The sequence below is a fragment of the Mastomys coucha genome, unplaced genomic scaffold (genome assembly GCF_008632895.1).
Source record: "Mastomys coucha isolate ucsf_1 unplaced genomic scaffold, UCSF_Mcou_1 pScaffold20, whole genome shotgun sequence".
Taxonomy (NCBI): Eukaryota; Metazoa; Chordata; class Mammalia; order Rodentia; family Muridae; genus Mastomys; species Mastomys coucha.
This window is the reverse complement of record NW_022196903.1, coordinates 82,127,948-82,148,336: the sequence shown is the minus strand read 5'-3', so window position 1 is coordinate 82,148,336 and position 20,389 is coordinate 82,127,948. Positions and strand designations below refer to the sequence as shown.

The window sequence follows — 20,389 nt, the reverse complement described above, 5'->3', positions numbered from 1 at the left end:
CAGTCTATTTGGAGTTCTGTAGGCTTCTTGTATGTTCATGGGCATCTCTTTAGGTTAGGGAAGTTTTCCTCTATAATTTTGTTGAAGATAGTTATTGGCCCTTTAAGTTGGAAGTCTTCACTCTCTTCTATACCTATTATCCTTAGGTTTGGTCTTCTCATTGCATCCTGGATTTCCTGGATGTTTTTGGTTAGGATCTTTTTGCTTTTTGCATTTCTTTGACTGTTGTGTCAATATTTTCTACGGTGTCTTCTGCCCCTGAGACTCTCTCTTCTATTTCTTGTATTCTGTTTGTGATACTTGCATCTATGACTCCTGGTTTCTTTCCTAGGTTTGGTAACTCCAGGGTTGTCTCCCTTTCTGATTTCTTTGTTTCTATTTCCATTTTTTAGATTTTGGATGGTTTTGTTCATTTCCTTCATCTGATTATGTTTTCCTGTAGTTCTTTAAGGGATTTTTGTGTTTCCTCTTTAAGGGCTTCTAGCTGTTTACCTGTATTCTTCTGTACTTCTTTGAGGGAGTTTTTTGTGTCTTTCTTAAAGTCCTGTATCATCATCATGAGAAGTGATTTTAGATCTAAATCTTGCTTTTTCTGTGTAATGGTGTGTCCGGGACTTGCTATGGTGGGAGATTTGGGTTTTGATGATGCCAAGTAACCTTGTTTTCTGTTGCTTATGTTCTTATGCTTGCCTCCGGCTATCTGGTTATCTCTAGTGCTACCTCCCCTGGCTAAATCTGACTGGTGCCTGTCCTACCTGTGATCCTAGTTGTGTCAGAACTCCTTAGAGTCAAGCTGTTTCTGTGATCCTGTGATCCTGGGTCCATTAGAGCATCCATGAGTGATGCTTCCTCTGGGTATTGTGGGACTGGCTGAAAAATTTGTGCCTGAGGTCTGCTCAGAGCACCAGCCCAGACACACTGGGACCATGCTTGGTTTTAGTTACTTGCTTTAGACTTAACCTTGAAAATATAGACAGGAGGCTAAATAAAATGTATTTCTGTAATTTAATTAAATTAATGCCTAGATTGACTATAATTCCAGACATGTTAAAACTTAGTCATATTTAACAGTTTACAATAAAAAATAACAATTTATGAATTGAAACTCTTCTAGTTTCAAAATACAGTTCTTAAATCATCAGTATAGTCCATGCAACTTTACTTTCTTGGTCCTTATATAGTGTACCATTACAGAATATCACAGTTTCTTCTATGACTCCCTATATCAAAGTAGCTACAGCTTACCACAGTAAAGCCAAGGAAGTCATACACTCATCTCCAATCTGTCTCTGCTATCCTGAACAGACCTTGGGTAAGGAGAGTCTGTTTGCCAGGCTGCTTGGGTCATTGTCTTGTTGCATCATAAGATAAGAATATCCCAGTTTCTGGTGTTTAGTACTTGGTCCTCATAGCTGTGGCTCTAATTTTTAACTTTTTTATTTATCTATTTATCAAGATTACATATTAATAAAGATGGCCATAATAAAATATCTTATACATATAAAATATCCCATAGGCTTATAAATTTAAATATTTTTAAAACTGTTCCTTAAAAATATCCAGTTTTTTAAATTTAAATTTTCTGTGAAACTTCAAATTTTCCTTTTAAGAAGTTTAAAATCTTTCAGCTATGTGCTTCTGCAATATCAAAAATAAAGTACCTCTTTCTATTTTAGGAGGGAAGATGCAGGGTAAAACCACAATCTGTACAAGGCAAAAGCAAGCTCCCAGCAGCGTAAACAATTCAATGTTCACTCCCCGTCCTTTGGGCTTGGGTCACCTTTCTGGCCCCACCCTCAGCAGCATACAGATAGCCTGCCTTCTAGATCTCAGCCAGCTCTATGATCCCTTTATGCCTTTAAAACCAGTGCCACCTAGTTGACATTTATGTTACAAAATTTGGGTGCCAGCAACATACATTTTTGAATATGAACACATTGAGATGCAGTTTTAATATCTTATTAAACAAGCATTGTTTTTAAATGTATCTTTCCTAAACTTTGTTTTCAACGCAGGAATTATAAAAAAAAAAAAATCCATCCTAATCTAAAATATCTTGGAGAGCTGTTATTTCTTCCTTGATTGGGGCCACACATTCCGTGGTTACTTTTAATAACGATGATGTTAAAGTCACGTGACATACTTCTCCTACCCTAGCAAAGATGGCTGCCAGCCACTTGACTGCCCAAAGATGGCAGCAGCTCATGACTTGCTTATATCCCTAAATGGAATCATGCTAAATAGTTCCTTTAAGATTACCTATATGGGCTGGAGAGACGGCTCAGTGGTTAAGAGCACTGACTGCCTTTCCAGAGGTCCTGAGTTCAGTTCCCAGCAACCACATGATGGCTCACAACCATCTGTAATGGGATTCGATGCCCTCTTCTAGTGTGTCTGAAGACAGCTTCAGTGTACTCATATACATAAGAAAAAAGCCTAAAGATGAAGAAAACGAAAATCCCAGTTGGTTCACTGAATAAAACAGAGTTCAAAAGAAGAAATAAAAATTGTTAAAAAAAAAAAAAAAGATTACCTATACATAGATTTTTAACTATCAACCCCTTGTTATGAGTTTTGAGTTAACTTTTTTGTTACAGATAGTACAGATTTTTAACCATACCCAATAAACTTACTAATCTTGATATACAGAAAGTTCATATAATAGTCTTAGGCAGTTAAGTGAAACCAACGGTCCCTTTAGCTCTTCTGATTTGTTCTCCCAGCCATCACTCTTGAGCCTAAACATTGAGACTTTAAAAGTGTGTCTGGGTCTGAGAATGGGAAAGCCACAACCCACTTTCAGAACCAGCTTTTCATTTTTTGTTTTGTTTTGGTTTGGTTTTGGTTTTGGTTTTTTGTATTTTTGAGAAAGAGTTTCTCTGTACAGCCCTGACTGTCCTGGAACTCACTCTGTAGACCAGGCTGGCCTGGAACTTGGAAATCTGCCTGCCTCTGCCTCCCAAGTGCTGGGATTAAAGGCATGTGCCACCACTGCTGGGCCAGAACCAGTTTTCAATAAGGTAGAACAGCAGAAAACAACTTTATCCATATCAAAAAAAATTGGTTTCTTGTTGAACTAACTCAGTGACTAGAAAGCTTAGAGATACTTTCTGACCCCAGACCATCAAAGCAGACATGGTAGCTGTGCCTGGCAGCTGGGCACAGCAGAAGCAGTAAATAAAATATAACCAAGAAGCACAGAATGCAGTAAGCTCATTTATTCAGTTGAGCCTGATGCTATTCTGCCTCGGCTCCATGTTTACAACGAAACTTACAGACACATCAGGAAACACAGCCCCATGCACACAAACAAGACAGACAGATAAAACTTTCCTTTCCTCTTTTACTGCTGTAATTCTAAGGGAATGTTGCTCTGGTCTCTGCCACAGTAAGTTCCTCAGCGGGGTAGCTGCAGGGTAGCTGCAGTAGGGTCAGCCGCAAACTTCCACACTGGCCAGGGCTTTTCTTCAAAGCTGCTCACTGAGCCCCAAGCCTGGCCCTGGGCACTGCACTCTGCACTACCTTACACAGACCCCCCACATACTGCCATCAAACCCCAGACCCCAAAAGCTCCACCATTTCTGGAGTGACCTCTCCAAAGCAGCGCAAAGCTGCCCAGCTCATAGCTCTTGTCATTTGTCCATTCAATTGCCCCAAGTCAGAACACGTAAAGACAAAAGGACAAGACAAAGAGCCAAAATGACAACAGAAAACATAAGACAATGACATTAACAGTTGGCATTCTACAGAAATTTCACCAGTCTAACCCAGAGAATTTAACAAATAGGAGGCAGTTTCAGCTGTCCCTTGAACAATCCCCGGACTGCCTGATGTCCCTCACTGGGCCTCTCTAAGTCTGGCCCTTAGTGTCTTTAGCTGTGTTGAGCAGCCTAGGCATTGGAAACCTGCTGACAGGCACGCAGGTGCCAGATCTCTGAGTGACTCCCCCCTCGCCCCCACTCCACCCGGTGTCACCAAGGCATCCTCAGGGCTCAAAGATAAATCAGAAAAAAGAAAAAAGAAAAAAAAACTGGCCAAATTACCAAAAATAACCAATCAGTTGTGGGATGTCTCCTTTGCCCTGAACAGAGGAGAGTAGATCTCTGGGATGCCCCAGAACCAGAATCCAGAAAGGAGGCAGAAAAAATGTCACAGAAAGTTAAAATGGTTACTATGACTTACCAAAAGGAGGCCTTCACAAAAAATTCTTACTATTTCCTTTCAAGCAAAGCCATTCACCTCAGGAGTTGGCAGAGTGGAGAGCACCTCCCTGGAGCCTTGGGTCAGCTAAGCTAGCTATCCCAAGGTGGCGCACCCCTGGGGTTGCGTGCAAGCCTCTGGAGGATCTTAGAGTTAAGATCCAAGCTTCAGTGGAATTTGGGTGGAATGTTTTTTTTTTTTAATCTCACTGGGGCTTCACAAGAGAAAGACCAGTTCCAGAATTTTGAGCCCAAATTAAAGGAAGCTTTAATTAAATAATGGCCAAGACAATTGTCTCAGACCAGGTTCCCAGGACATGGTCATGAGTCATATTTTGTAGAGGCTTAAAAAGGCAAAAGCTCATGGCCACCAAATTTCCCGTCAGGTCCAATCAGGAGGAAGTATACAGTATACCCGTTGATGTATTTCCTGCCTACATCCCTCCCACCCACATCCAGTCAAGCACAAACAAAGTTTAGGGGAGCAAAACCAGGTGGCTTGTTATTTCCTGAGAACCACAGCACCCAGCATTCCTGGAATGGATCTGTCCTTGGACAAGTGGAGCTTACAGTTTAACTTTGGCTCTTACAGGCTCAGTCATAAGAACTAAATATTGAGCTATATTTATATATAACCAATACTGTGCCTTGATTGTCCTGTAAAAATGAGAAAATAGAAAGTAGGTAGGCATGCTAAGGATGAGAAACAAAGCTAAGACCCACAATGCCTTGTCTTTGTCTCTGTGGCTAAGACAAAATACCTAAAGCTAGGTGCCTATAAGAAAGGCTTTTTTAGCTCACAGTTTTGGAGGCTAGAAGTCTGTGCTCAAGTGACCCCAACCATCGGTAGCAGAGAGCTCCTCGACTGAGTCACTGCATGGTAGATAGTGCCCTGGTGGCAGTGCATGCAGAAGGAAGAGTCACATGGCTGCACAGAAACCCAATGTAACCCAGGATCTATGCTCACTCTTATATGGTTTGTGAGACGAGGTCTCACTATGTATCCTGAATTGGCCTGGAAGTCAGTCACTACATGGGCCAGGCTGGCCTTGAATTTTCAGGGACCCTGCCTCTGCTTCCTAGGAGCTGCAGTTATGAGGATGAATTACTAGGCTGCAGTCACGTACTCTGGGGCACTAGTCAGAGACCCATGAGAGCTGCATCAACCCCTTCGGAGGAGAGCAATGCCAGGATCTGTTCATCTCCCACAAAGCCTCGCTTCTGAATAGCTCCCCACCCCACAGCGCCACCGCTCTGGGGACCAGCTCCCCACGCTGCAGCACCACCGCTCTGGGGACCAAGTTTCTTGCACATGAATCTTCGGAGAACAAGTTCAAGCAGTATCTAAAGCTCTAAAGCACAGCCGCCTTCGTCTGAGAAATCAAGAATGAAGTGTTATAAAAATGTTATTTATAGGGCTGGAATCGGTGCCTGGAGAAGCAGCCGAGGAGGAAGAAGAGCTGTGGGTGGGAACAGCTTCTTCAAGGAGTTACAGGGCTGAAGTCATCTGACTCTTCAGATCACGTGAATACAAAGCTAGGAAAGCTAGAGCAAAGTTTACGATACGAAAATCAAGTGTGAATGCAGAGGAATGACAGGGAGCGCTCTAAGGAGCCTGCCTGAGGCCAGTCTCTGTGGGTCTCCTGGGGTTCTCACTCATTCAGGGGTTCAGACTCATTCATTCACCAAGACCCTGGCTGCCATGGTTCTGAACTCTTTTTATAAGCATTTTTGCATAGCAGGTGATCTTAGAAGACATCTTATCTGGCTCCATAACAAAGGGCAGACATACTGGCCCTTTCATGACAGTCTTTCCATTCCTTAGCCCAGGACTTCTCTCTAGGTGATTCTCTCTCTAGGTGATTCTCTCCAGGATTTTTCTCACAGGTGTCGGCACAGTGGGCACAGTGGGACTAGGAGCTCAGATAGCTGGAATTCAAGATGCTGATGCAGCAGCAGCAGTAGCAGCAGCAAAGGATACTGTCCTTCATCATCTGCTTAGGAGTCCCCGCCCCCCAGTCTTCACCAGTCATGGATCTGCAGCAAGCAGACTTCAAAAACCCAGAGTTTCGCAATCCTTAACAAAATCCTGAGTCTCTCCAGCCGGCTTTCCTCTCCACCTAACATGGGCTGAGGAAGCCAGTGTGTTTCCAGGCCAGAGCTTATAACACCAGTCTTTCACACATTCTTACAAAACATAAATGAGGAGACAATTCTCAACTTACTCTGTGAAGTCAATGTTATCCCATTTAAAAAAAAAATCAAAGCTCAGAGACTAGGGAGATGGCACAGTCAGTAAAGTACTTGCTGTGTGAGCATGGGGTCCTGGGTTTAATCTCTCAGAACCTGTGTAAGAGGCCAGGTACACTCCTGCAATCCCTATGTAAGGAGGGATCCAGGACTCACTGCCCAGCCAGTCTAGCTGAATCAGTGTGCTCAGAGAGCGATGGTATCTCAGAGAGAAAGATGGGTTGTGGCTGGAGAGCTGGCACCAGGGTTAAAAGCACATACTGCCTTTGTGAAAGACCGAAGCAGGGTTCCCAGCATACACATCAAGCTGCTCACAGTCGCCTGCAACCCCAGCTCCAGAAGATCTGATGCTGGCTTCCACAAGCACCTGCATTCACGTACACATACAGAGACACACAGAGACATACCTGCAGACACACCATGAAGATGGCTCAGAGGTTGAGAGCACTAACTACTCTTCCAGAGGTCCTGAGTTCAATTCCCAGCAACCACGTGGTGGCTCACAACTTCCTCTTCTGGTGTGACTGAAGAAAGCGACAGTATACTCATATGCAATAAATAAATAAATAAATAAATAAGTGGAGCTGGAGAAATGGCTCAGCAGTTGAGAGCGCTGGCTGTTCCCCCAGAGGGCTGAGGTTTGTTCCCAGCACCCATGCAGCAGTTCACAACCACCTGTAACTCCAGTGTCAGGGGATCTGACACCCTTTTATGGTGTCCTTGGGCACTACATGCACACAGACACACACACACACACACACACACACACACACACAATACATAGAAATGTAAGTAGGCAAAACACCCATACAATTAAATATTTTTAAATAAAAATATAAAAGTAAAACTTAAAAAAAAATAAGTAAGGTGCAGAGCCATTGAGGGCTTGAGGATGGTTGATGGCAACCCAGGCTTCCATATATGCACTCATGTATACATTTACCCGTGCATACGGCACAGACACACATATAGACACACCAAAAAAGGCAAAATTTGCAAATGTAAAACTCCTCTACAAAATGCTACAAACTGAATCCAGAAACATTCAAAAAAGAGTTACGCATAGGGTGGGGTGGGGAAAAAAAAGAAAAAAAAAAGAGTTACACATTATGACCAAGCCAGATTCTCCCAGACAGGGAACAGTGACTAACTGTCTAAAAACTCATTTATATAACACACCTCTTAAATAAAATAAAGGACAAAAACAGGATAATCATCTTGACAGATGAAAAATACAGGACAACAAAATCCAGCTCCCACTCAGAGTGCAGACACTCAGTGTGGTGGTTTGAATGTACTTGGCCAGGAAGTGGCACAGTTAGGTGTGGCCCTGTTAGAGGAAGTGTGTCACAGTGCGGTGGACTTGGAGACCCTCTTTCTAGCAGCCTAGGAGACAGTCTTCTCCTAGCAGCCTTCAGATGAAGATGTAGAACTCTCAGCTCCTCCTGCACCATGCCTGTCTGGATGCTGCCATGCTCCCCGCCTTGATGATAACGGACTGGACCTCTGAACCTGTAAGCCAGCCCCAATTAAATGTCCTTTATAGGAGTTGCCATGGTCGTGGTGTCTCTTCACAGCAATGGAAGCCGTAACTAAGACTCTCAGCAAAGTTCATGAACCACACTAACACGCATCGATGGGAAACCTGCTGCTAACATCATAGTCACTGGTGAGAAACCAAAAACTTGGATCTTAGACTCAGGAACAAGACAAGAATGTACATTCTTGCCACTTCTGTTCAGCACTGTGCTGGAGATTCTGCTCGGGGCAATTAGAAAAGAAAAGGAAATCACAATCAGCCAGATTAGACAGTAATATTAATTACCTAGGATATGATCTTGTACTTAGAAAATTCTGAAAAGGTTTTTTTTTTTTTTTAACTTATTGGTACTAAGAGACAAGTTCAGCAAGGTTGCAAGATGGAAAATTAATGTATAGAAAATCATATTTCTATGCCCTTGTAGCAAACAATCCAAATGTTAAAATTGAGAAAACATTTCATTTATATGGCTGTTAAAACAAATAAAACACTTAGGAAAAATCTAACAAAAAGCACAGAACTTGTACATTGAAAAGTGAAAACTACTTAATAATAACAGTACAGGGCTCAGTAATTAACAGCACTTGCTGCTCTCTTGCAGAGGACCCAGATTTGGTTCCCAGCTCCATGTGTCTATAGAACCATAGGGTCCAGTGCCCTTTTCCAGTCTCCAAGATTACTGTATATATGGCGCATAAGCATACACACAGACAAAACACTCGTACATAAAATATGTCATAAAATATCCAAAAATATTAAATGAGAAGCCAAATAAGTAGTCAGGCTCGTAAGATGATTTAAATTTTAAAAGGAGCTGGCCTACCCAAGATGAATAACACCATGGCTTTTTTTGTGGCCTTTTTGTCTTAGTTTGACATTTTTAGTCTTACTGGTTTTTTGTTTGTTTTGATTTTCATTTTTGTATTTCTGTGGTTTTTTTTTCTAAAGAAAGATAGAAAGAGAACATAAATGTTGGTGGGTAGGGAGAGAATCTGAAGAGAGAGGGGTGGGAGAAAGCATGCCCAAAATATATTATATGAAAAATTTTTAAGAGAAAACGTGTATGGAAATGCAAGAGACCTTTATAATAAGAGCCAAATACTCACTTCAAAGCTCTGACAGTCCAGACTGTGGGGTGCCAGCAAATCACAGGACTGGCTCAGTGGGAGATCCCTGAGCGGTCAGAAGCGACCTCTTTCTATTATAGTCACTTGGTTCTCTACAAAGCTTCTCAGAGAGCTTAATTGGGAAAGGACCTCTCGCCATCAAACTGACTATACAGGAACGCTTGGGCAGCCACAGGCAAAAGAGTGAGTGCATCTCACACCGTGTACAAAGATAGGCTCAAAGGACAAAAACCTGTAAATATAAAACTACAAAGTCTTAGGAGCAAATGTGGGCATCTTTGTGCCTTTGGATTACACAGTGAACAGGCAAGTCATTCTGAAAGCATTGTTTAAAAAGACAGCTGGCCGATGAGAGAAAAAGTGCAGATCAAGTCCCTGACAAGTAAGAGACATGTCGTCTGGCACAAGAAATCTCCTAAACTGATAACAAAAAGACAGATCACTAACTTTTAAAAATTATTTACTTCATTTTTTGAGGTTATAATATAATTGCACCATTTCCCCATCCCCTTCCTCCCGCCAAGCCCTCTCACATACCTTTCCTAAGTGCGTACATACACCCTGATCAGTCTTTTCAGGGCTGACCAGCTGCCATGCCCCTTCCTGGGGAAGACTAGTTCCTCCACTCCCAGCATTCCTCAGTTGCCTGTAGATCTTTGTGTGGGTGATTAAAATCACCCGCTTTTTAACTGACAAAGAACCTGAATAAACATTTCCCCAGCGGGGGCCGAGGATTTAGCTCAGTGATAGAGCACTTGCCTAGCAAGGGCAAAGCCCTGGGTTCGGTTCTCAGCTCAGGGTGGGAGTGGGGAGACAGCAAAATGGCATTTCTTCTATGAATATAAACCAATGGCCAAGTGCTGAGCATCATCAAATCACAATGAGATCACACTGTATCCCCACTAGAGTGACTGTCACAAAAAGCTAGACAATCACACGTATTGTCAAGGAAGAACTGGGGAAGTCAGAATCCTTGTACACCACTGTGAGGGCTGACGTGTGAAGCTGCTGTGGGACACAGCCTGTACCTCCTCAAAGGGTTAAACCTCCAGTGGCCCAGGTGACCTAGCAGTTCACCCCTAGTGCGTACATAAGGGACTGGAGCTCCATCTATACACACAAGCCCATAGAGGAGTGTCCACACTGCGGTGTCCTAACAGCCCAAAGGTGGAAACAACCCACATGCTTAACAACCGGTGAATGGATAAGAAGTTCTGTACTCACACAGCAGAAGAGCACTAGGCAATACAGAGGGCCGCTGATGTGTACCCTTACACAAGGGAATCGTGAAAGCACTGCTCGGAGAGAGAAGGTGGTCTCCAGAGATCATCTGATCCATGATGCCCCTCGTAGGAAATGCCCAGGAAAGGTGGAAATGGGTTTGCAGGGGGTGGGGGGGGCGGAGTCAGGAATCAAAGGAAGGGAGAAAGGAAAGTGACCATCACTGTCTCCCTATGGGTTCTTCAGCTCAATTCTTCTTTAGTGTCAAATCCCGAAGCTGACCACCAAAGCAGGAGAATGGTGGTTGTTACTTTTTCCTTTAAAAGCAGCATTAGTGCATGTAATTCATATGACTGACATTCACTCCCTATACGGGGGGAAAGTGGGGGGGGGGTTCATGTTCACAAAGTTTGTGTGGCACCCCACCGTGTATTTTCACAACATCGTGAACCCCCAGATAAACTGTGCACTTGGCATGGGAAGAGGCAGAAATAGCAGCCCAGAAATGAAGACTTTAGTGCTAGATGACACCTAGTGGCCGACACCCATCCCAGCTATCAGAGTACCCTAGAGATGACAACGCTGTCACCTCAGGAATTAGTGGTGATTCCTTTGCCCATGTTTGGTACCCAAGAACCCTGCTTTTCAAGGGAGCTCATGGGCTTGAACTGTGGGCATCTTTACAAACCTTGAGCTCTTAAAAGACATGGAATTCATTCCAGCAAGGTTTTCTGGTGCAGGGCCGGTCATCCCTACTACAGCGTAGGCACTTTTGTGCAACCTGCAGCCACTCCCTCCCTCCAGGATTACAAGGAAACTCTGCAGACATGCTAGGGAGCAGGACCTGGCACCTCTCCAGTTCAGCCCAGCTCTGGCTGCCTAGACCTCATCCAGAGCCTGGGCCTGAGATGCTCAGCTTTCATCTCACCAGGGTATCTGTACCCTCCGCTTCAGTTTCCCAGGATCCAGCAATGTTCCCACCTCGGTTTCATTCCTTCCACAACCTTCCTTCCTTCACTGGGGACTAGAAAGGTTTCCTGATTCCCCTATCTGCCCAGCAGAACTCTTTTTACCTCTGCCTGTACTCTCTAGCACAGCCTAGTGGTGACACTATGACAGAGGACAGACCCAAATCAACAGGCAGAAAATGCACTGGGAAGTACCTCATGAGTTCCCCCACTCTCAGGTGCAGTGTGAGACTGATGCTGATGTTGGCTGAGCCTACAGCAACATTGGACACTGTGCACAAATTCATTTATTTATCGTCACAACAGCCTACAAGGGAGATGCTCCTACATGCAGCAGCTGATGCACGGGAAGTCACACCAAGGGTAAATACTGAATTTGGGATTCAGAGTCACATACAGAGTCTGGCCCCAAAGTCTGCTTTCTAAATAGTAGGCTAACCTGTCAAATTAAAGTATAGCATTTCATACAGAGGCTGAGCATGGACATATCATTTTAAAGACCTTTAAAGATTTAAAGATTAAATTTTTATATTTGTTTGTTGTGTGTGTGAGTGATATGCAGTGTGTGTGTGTGTGTGTGTGTGTGTGTGTGTGTGTGTGTGTGTGTGGGATATGCAGAGGTCAGAGGACAACTTGCAGGAATCAGTTCTCTCCTTAACCATGTGGGCCCCAAGGATGAAACTCAACCCACTGAGCAATCTCACCACCTCTAAAAAGACTGGATTATTGTAATATGCTGTTGGGATTGAACTTAAAGCCAAATCAGGAAGGTGCTAACTGCTTAGAGTGGAGCATGTTCCTTAGAAGTGGATATGCAGAGGCCTTCAAGGTGAACTCAGCATAGCTAACTGTTTTCAAAGCCTGTGAGCTACGAAGGACTGTCATGCAGTCTCACCCAACACATAGCCAAACTTCTGAACACAAAGGTCAAAGACAAACCTTGAAAGAAGCAAGAGAAAGACAACAGATAATGTGTGGGAGAACAAATATCAAAATGGCTGGATTTCTCAAGCCAAGGACGGAACAAGATTCCCAAAGGACTAAAGAGAAGTAAATATCTGAAAACTGTAGGCAGTAAAGATGCTGCTTAGAAATGATGGCCAGGCCAAGCCACTCCCTACGTGAAGGAAACAGAACTGGTCCTAACAGACTTGTCCTTGAAAAGAAAGTTCTTAAAGAAGAAAAACAACTGATGCCACAGAGAAACATGGAGGGCCAGGCACCTGTCTGGCATAGCAAGGCCCTGGCTCCAGCCCCAAACTATAGGGGAACATGGCGGAGAAACCAGGAACCTCGGGGTCAATGAAGAGACACAGAGACTAAATATCTGGGCACAGGTAGTGGCTGATTTTTCTCCCTTTCAGTAATTTAAAATAAAATAGTTTAAAATATTCACACTATGAGAAGGGAAGGGACTTGCATGGTAAAAAGATTCCTATACTCTACTTAAAGTAGCAGTGTGTTAATTCAGAATGGCCAACTGCGTACAGCACAGCATGTACAATGAACCTCACAGCAGCTACTAAAATACAACCAAAAACTATGCAAAGACATGATAACTTAAAAATGGAAATTGAAAATATTCACACAGTTTAAAAACAAAGATAGAAAAAAGAAAAAAAAAGAAATTTTAAATGAATTAGACCTAAACTCAAGTACATTAATAGTACAACAAAAATAACAGTCTAAACCAGGGATTTGGAAACTGTAGCCCAACCCTGGTAGATGTAGTTCACTGTGTTTTATAAATAAAATTCACTAGAAAATGCATCTATTTACTTACATATGTTTCTGGTTATTCTCTTGTCTGTGATCTAATTCAATTAACTAAAAGACAAAGATTGTTAAAACTAAATAAACTGCATCTTAACTATATGGTATCTACAAGTCAGATTGATGCTGGGTATGCTGGTGCACCTGTAACCTCAGCAACCCTGAAGCTGAGACAGAGGATTGTGTGTCTAAAGCTAGCCAGGGCTACAGGTGAGACCCTGCCTCAAAGCAGGAAACGTTATGAATGTAAACATACCTGCATAGGTGCTTAAAAGTCAAAGGATAAGCCAGGTATGGTAACGCATGACTTTCATCCCAGCACTCAGGAGGCAGAGGCTGGTCGATCTCTGTAAGTTCCAGGACACCAGGGCTACATAGAGAAACCTGTCTCTAAAAAACAAACAAACAAACAAAGGTCAAAAGATGAGCCAGACCAGGGATCAGTGCTGCAGTTAGGTGACAAAGGTAGTAAAGTCTGGGTTCACCATCATCCTCAAGCTACACAGAGAGTTTAAAACCCTGGGCTTCATGAGGTTCTAATCCCAAACACTTGAGGGGGGCTTACGGGGAGGGGGCAGTGCTGAAGAGATGGCTTTGTGGCCATAAATCTAACAAAACATGTTGAGGATCTGTATCTGGGAAGAGCTAAACAAATGAGCTTCCAGCTTTATGAGCTGGAAGACTTATTATGGTAAAGTTGTTGATTCCTCCCAAATTGACCTAAAGACTTAATTCACTTCTAATCAAAATCCTGTTCAAACTGCTTGTGCACATAGACAAGTTTATTCTCAAATTTGTTGCAGGATTTTTCTCTGTCCAATCACATTAAAGCAGTGGCAGGCCTGTGATTGGACAGGAAAAGGGAGACAGAGCTGGGAGTTTGGGGGACAGGGAGAGATAGAGAGGTGGAGGGGGGGAGAAGCTAACATGAAGGCAGACAAACAGGAAGATGTTCCCGATCCCACGTGGTTTTAAAGATCCACAAGAAGCTAAGATTTTCACAAGGTTAGATTAATTGGGTTAAAGCTTTATCTTTATCAGTTGACTCTGAAATTGTTGTATTGGCATCTTGTAAATTGTGATCTTATTGTTATATAAATCTGATTGGATAATTAAGAGTCATGTTTCTACTGGGTGACTAGGTTTTGAGATTGCTGATCATGGGGTGTGTGCGGTGGAGATGAACTCGCCAGCTGGGAGAGTAGCTCAGATGTGAGAACACAGCGGGACCCCGCCAGGACATAGTATTGTGGCCCACCAGTACTGGTACTAGATCGAGGAACATGGACCAGCAGAGCAGGAGAGATGGCGCATTGACTTATTTAATATTTCCCGCAACACAAATTTCTACAGGAAGCAACAGGAGCTAGAAGAGTGAAAACTATCTTCAAACTGAAACAATAAGGCAAGGGTGTTCATCTTACAACTTGAAGACTCTGTATAAAGCCTACCTTAACACAGTGGGGTCTGGTGACAAGAGGACATGAAATGGGTTAAAAACAACAACAAAAACAAAAAACAATCAAACATCTATAAATAGATCCAAATGAAATGTGGCAGATTATTTTCAGTTTGCTTTGTTTTGCTTTGAGACAGGATATGACCAGGCTAACCTGGAACTTACAGACATCCTTCTGACTCTGCCATTCATGTCCTGGGATAAAAGGCATGGACCACAATTCCTAGCCAACAAATTGGTTTTTAACAAGAAATGAACTGAGTGAAGTAAGGGTGGTGCAGGCTTAGATTTCTTTTCAAAACCTACTTTAATAAGAGTTCTTAAACACTTCAACCTCCCTTCTAGCCCACCAACCAAAGATAGGGAAGAAAGATGGTTAATAGGACAAAGGGGTGTATGGATCTGTTTAGAAGTTGTCCTTTGAGGTGATATCAGTCTTTGTTGTCAGAATATCGGCAGTCCAGTCCAAAACATCGAACACAAATCAGTAGCGGCGGTCCTGTCCAATTGGCAAACACTGAACGGTAATCCGTAGCAGCGGCTCGATTCAGAAGAAACCGAGAGGCTCCACCGAACTGAATCAGCACAAGTCCGTGGAAGCAGCAAGAAGTAACCAGAATACCACGAGTTCTTTGGCGTGTTTCTCTCTACGAAGTCACAAGAGAAGATCAGTGAAGACCAGTGAAGTGTCACAAGGTGAACCAATGCAAACACCACTCATTGTCTGTTGGGTTCTACTTATACTCTTTCCAAACATCACACACCCTCTCACAGGTCTGCCTCAGCAAAACATCCTCTCTTAAGACAGCTTTCGGAAAAACATCACAATGAGACAACTGAGTCTCCAAAGAATCCAGAAATTTCCACTTCAGGATGGTGTTCAGAATTGATGTTAGATAGCTCAGTGGCACTTGCCCGCAAGCCTAATGTAAGAGAAAACCAACTCCCACCCAAGAAATAAGGAAACAAAACACCAAATGATAAGTAAGAGGGCACAAGACTTGCAGACGCTTCACCAAAGTAGACACAAAATCTGAAATATGTTCAACTCTATTTCCTTAGGGAAATGTGAATTAAAGTCACTATGAGATACTACACTACAAACTATCTGAAAGGCTTATTATTTTAAGACAGTATTTGATAATTAGGGCTTGACCTCACAAGAGTGTTAAAAGAAGACTCCCATGCATTCCTGGGGAGAATGCCACGCTAAACAGCCACTCTGGGCAATACACTCACCCTGGAACCTGGTGTGTGTGTCAGTGATTGCCCAAGAAAGAAGATGAATTATAATGCAAACTTATACATGAGCATCTTTCAAGTTATAATTTCTAAAACGGAGAGACTCAAAGGTCCTTAAGGAGATGCACAGAGAAACAAGTGGTCAACTCTACAAGAGAATAGCACTCGGCAGTGCATAGAGCACACCAACTGAACTGAGCTGTGAGCTTCCATGTGGGTGCTAGGAACTGAATGCAGAACTTCTAAAAGAGTATACTGAGCCATCCCTCCAGACTCTGTTTGGCTACTTTAATGCTTCTGTGTGACTTTAAAGAAACATTCCTAACTGGACATTGTGGTGCACACCTTTCATCACAGCATTGGGAGGCAGATGGATCACTATGAGTTCAAGGCCAGCCTGGTCTACATAGCAAGTTCCAGGCCAGCCAGGACTACAAATACTCTTAGAAATAAACTTAGAAAAGATGGGAATTGGTTTATAGTCCATCAATAGAATGCCAATTGTCTCTTGATCAAAAATAATTGTACAAGTGCATTCTTTCAATTTGATAAAATTCTTAACTAATTAAATGTGTGGTCCAGGCAAGAATGCTGCCACACACTCCTGCCTGTGTGATCCTATCTTGTGTGCCCTGTGGGATCATGGAGACCCTCTCCTTCCCACTCTGCCCCCAGAGCACTTGGTGTTCTTTTATCCTTGTGGACAGAATGTCACCTGCTGGTTACAGCATTCCTCTTCCCACTCCTTCCTGAGTCAGGGTTTGGTTAATCCTTTGCTTTCATTGACAGGCAATTCACTTACCACCAGAAGAGCAGGTCACATCCCTGACTGGAAATAAACAAAAGTAGGCTGGACTCTTCTCTGTTGATTCACACATCTGGTAGGCCGGAGCATCACAGGCAGTAAGGTGGCTCATTCCCCTCTTCAGAGCCGTTCACTTGCAGGGAGGAATGCAGAGCACACCTCACAGAGAGGTGGAAATTGAAATAAACCTATGTTATGGTTTTGGTGTGTACTGCTCCCCTCAGGCTCATATGTGTGAAGACTTGGTCCCCGGCTGCTGGCTCTGTTTTAGGAGGCTATATCACGTTTAGGTGGGAGGGTCTAAAGCAGTGGTTCTCAACCTTCCTAATGCTGCAACCCTTTAATACAGTTCCTCATGTTGCAGTGACCCCTAACCATAAAGTTATTTTTGTTGCTACTTCATAACTGTAATTTTACTGCTATTATAAATCATAATGTAAATATCTGATGTTTCCAATGGTCTTAGGCAACCTCTGTGAAAGGATTGTTTGATGCCCCCACCCCCAAAAATGGTCTCGACCCACAGGTTGAAAAACACTGGTCTAACTGGAGGAAGAGGGTCTCTGGGGAGCAGACCTCCAGTTTATGGCCCATCCTGCTTTCAGTGTGCTTCCTGGTCTGCCTACACGTGACAGAGCAAGCCACCGATTACTCCCACCACCATGAAGCCACCAGCATGATGGACTGTGTTCCCTCAAACCCTGAGCTCAGGAAAAAAATCCTTCCTCCTTAAGATGCTTCTTGTCGGGTGTTCGATCACATCAATGACAATAGTGACACAGAACAAAAACTGAATAAAGCAAAAATCAGTACAGCAGAGGCAAGGCTCACCTTATAGAAGCCAGTAGGAAATGTCCTCAATACCATTTCTATAGGGCTGGCATGGCTCAGAACTCTCTAGTGGGTACTGCTCTTCCAGAGGACTTGAGTTCAGTTCCTAGTACCCAAGTGAGGCAGCTCACAATTGCTTATCACTCCAGGGGACCTGACATCCTCTTCTGGCCTCTGTGGGCGCTGTACACACACACACACACACACACACACACACACACACACAAACACACACACAGAGAGAGCGAGAAAGAGAGTGACAGAGAGAGACAGACACAGACAGACACAGACAGACACAGACAGACACAGACAGACACAAACAGACACAGAGACAGACAGACAGACAGACACAAGAGAGACAGAGAGAATTTAAAATAAAAAATAAATCTAAAAAAATATTAAATAGTAATACTATATTCCTATAATGAAACCCAGCAAGTTAGCATTTCACCGATAATCAGTGGAAAACAGTGTTCAGTCTCCCCAAACACTCTTCTCACTTTTCCAAATCACATTAAAGAATAAAACCTAGATGAAAATGGTCCCTATTGTTTCCACTGAAGTACCTTCCACAGCACAGAGCACGCCCTAAAACGCATGGGGTGTATCCCAAGGCAGTCTGCCCCATACACAGGCTTCCTCTGCCTTATTTACCTCAAACCTCATGTCCATATTTCACTTATTCCCTGGTATAGTGGAGCCCACTCTCCTATGTGACAGTATTCTTGAACCTCTGGCTGCTGGAGATGTGCTGCTCAGGCTCGCCTGACTCCTTCAGGGAATGTGGTGCTGCTGCATGTGGTGCATCTATTTTTGGGGAGTACCTGGATTGAAAAGAGCTGACATGGGGTTCAGCCTCCTGGGCCTTTTCCTTGCTAGCGTGATGATATTTCATCCTAAGTAGGTCAACTCAAATGCCAGCCCCTTTCCTGGTTCTGCAAGCCCTGAGCTTAGAAGAGTACCAAGAGTGACACCAAGAGGATGAACCAAGCTGACACGCCAGCCAACCTGATGGGGATGGTGACAACCTGGGGTTACACAGAGGGTGTGTGACAGTGCACCTCCTCTCTAAGCCTGTCTGCTGTCACCTTCCGTTTATGATTAATGCAGTGATTTTTTTATCCCATGTCTGTGAAGTAGCTCCTGGGAACAATGGTAACACGCATGTATTTAAAATAAAAACAGCATGAGGAAGACGGGGAAATGGATCCAGAAAAGGCAGCAATGAGAGGTCTGCCTACGTTCATTTGACTGTAGACTCAGGGACCTTCTTCCCAGAAAGACAAAAGAAAACCAGATCTTGAGTGTGGCCGTGCTAAAAAGCACATCCCAGACAGTCCCAGAAAGCAGGAGCAGTTATGTCAGCTTGCAGGATGAACCCACAGGATGACTCCAGCTGTGCGGGGCTGCTGTCTGTTGGCCACGCATCTCCTATTCTTGCTGAGGCAGTGCAAGGCTCCCTCCTGCTGCACCCATACTCCACACCCCCAGGGTAGGGCCAGGCATCCTTCCTGCCATTCGGAAGGTGACACAGCAGTAGAAGTTACAGAAACTGTACATCTGTCCACAATGGTAAAAATTTTTTAAAGCTAGTTAAATGGCTTGGGGGCTGATGAAACATGTCCTTGTCACCAACACTGACAACCCAAGTACAATCCCTGGAACCCAGACAGTGGGGCGGTGGCGGGGGAGGGCGGGAGAGTCAACTACTCACACACATACACACAATAAATACATTTTTTAAAATTTATGATCAAAAGATAGACAAATACCAATATGCTCATCTTTACAACTCAGTGGTGAGCCACCACGCCTATCAGCTTTTTAAATTTTTTTATTTTATTTTCAAGTACGTGTGTGCACTCGAGTGTCTGTGTGTGTTCATGTATGGATACAGTACCCATACAGTCTAGAAGAGGGCACCACATCCCCTATAGCTGAAGTAACAAGCAGTTGTGAGCCACCAACTTGCTGCTAGGAACTGAACCTGGTCCTCTGCAAGAGTAGTATACATACTCTCTTAAGTGCTGAGCCATCTCTCCTGCCCTCAGCTAGAAACTCTTAAACATTCCAAGCAAGTCTTGAGTTGAAACAGTATCCAACTTGGAAATGGCAGAGTATGGAGTAGAGAACCATCCCAGGAATCTTGTAAATGGTGGTAGAGCACGCAGGAACCCGGATAGGGGACAGGGGAGGATCTACAAAGAGCACCAGAGAAAGTCTCAGAAACAGTTTTCAACTTGGCGCAAACTCTGTCACACTTTTGAAAGTTCTTGATTTGAGGTCAGAAGTCCGACATGATTTCCTGCTTTCCATGAGGCTAGTGTATTCACTGGGATTTCAAAAGATAATAGTGCCTCCCCTGCTTCCAAGATTGAGAAGTATATCTAATTAGCTTCTAATTAGGGTCGCTGCTAAGCTGTAAACCCTTCCCAATTTGATCTAAAATTATAGCATATAAATTTCATCAAAGTCATACTAATTCTTCTTTTCTGCACTGGGGATTGAAGCTCTTGCATGCCAGGCCATTGCTCTACCACTGAGCTATATCACCAGCCCTCTTTCCCCCTCTCCAAGTTTTTATTTGGAGACAGGGTCCCACTAAATTGACTGGACTGGCCTTGAATAATACAATAGTCTCGACATAGGATAAGGTAGAAAAGGCCAATGATTACATAATGACCTATTGATGTATATAGTGCTTTACTTAAAGCCTGCACTGCCTATTTGCCAAGCGTGGCTTCACTTGTTACGTGGAACAGAATGACACAGAGGGATAGCTGAAGCAATGGGTCATTGCCCTTAACAACCCACTGACTGACTTGCACCCTCCTCTAAACTCTTGCTTGCATGTCCGTCCTCTCTACCTTGTGGTTTTAGAGTATAAAATTAGAATGCAAACTGGACCCAGGATTGAAGACTTTCCACTGTCCAGGTTCATGGGTGACAGACATCTCTCATCAAACCTCACTGG

The 20,389-nt window shown here is 43.6% G+C and overlaps 1 protein-coding gene across 4 annotated transcripts in view; it reads left to right on the top strand.

The window, feature by feature from the left end:
* Kbtbd12 (kelch repeat and BTB domain containing 12) overlaps positions 1-20,389 on the top strand; it is an 83,513-nt gene that overhangs the window by 52,907 nt on the left and 10,217 nt on the right. The window contains exon 6 of one of the 4 annotated variants that reach the window (XM_031382506.1): positions 16,569-16,647. The exons of the other annotated variants lie outside the window; for them this stretch is intronic. Within the exon in view, the coding sequence (XP_031238366.1) occupies positions 16,569-16,618 (50 nt within the window). The 3' untranslated portion in view covers positions 16,619-16,647. Of the gene's footprint in view, positions 1-16,568; positions 16,648-20,389 lie in introns of those variants that run through there. 4 annotated transcript variants of the gene reach the window in all.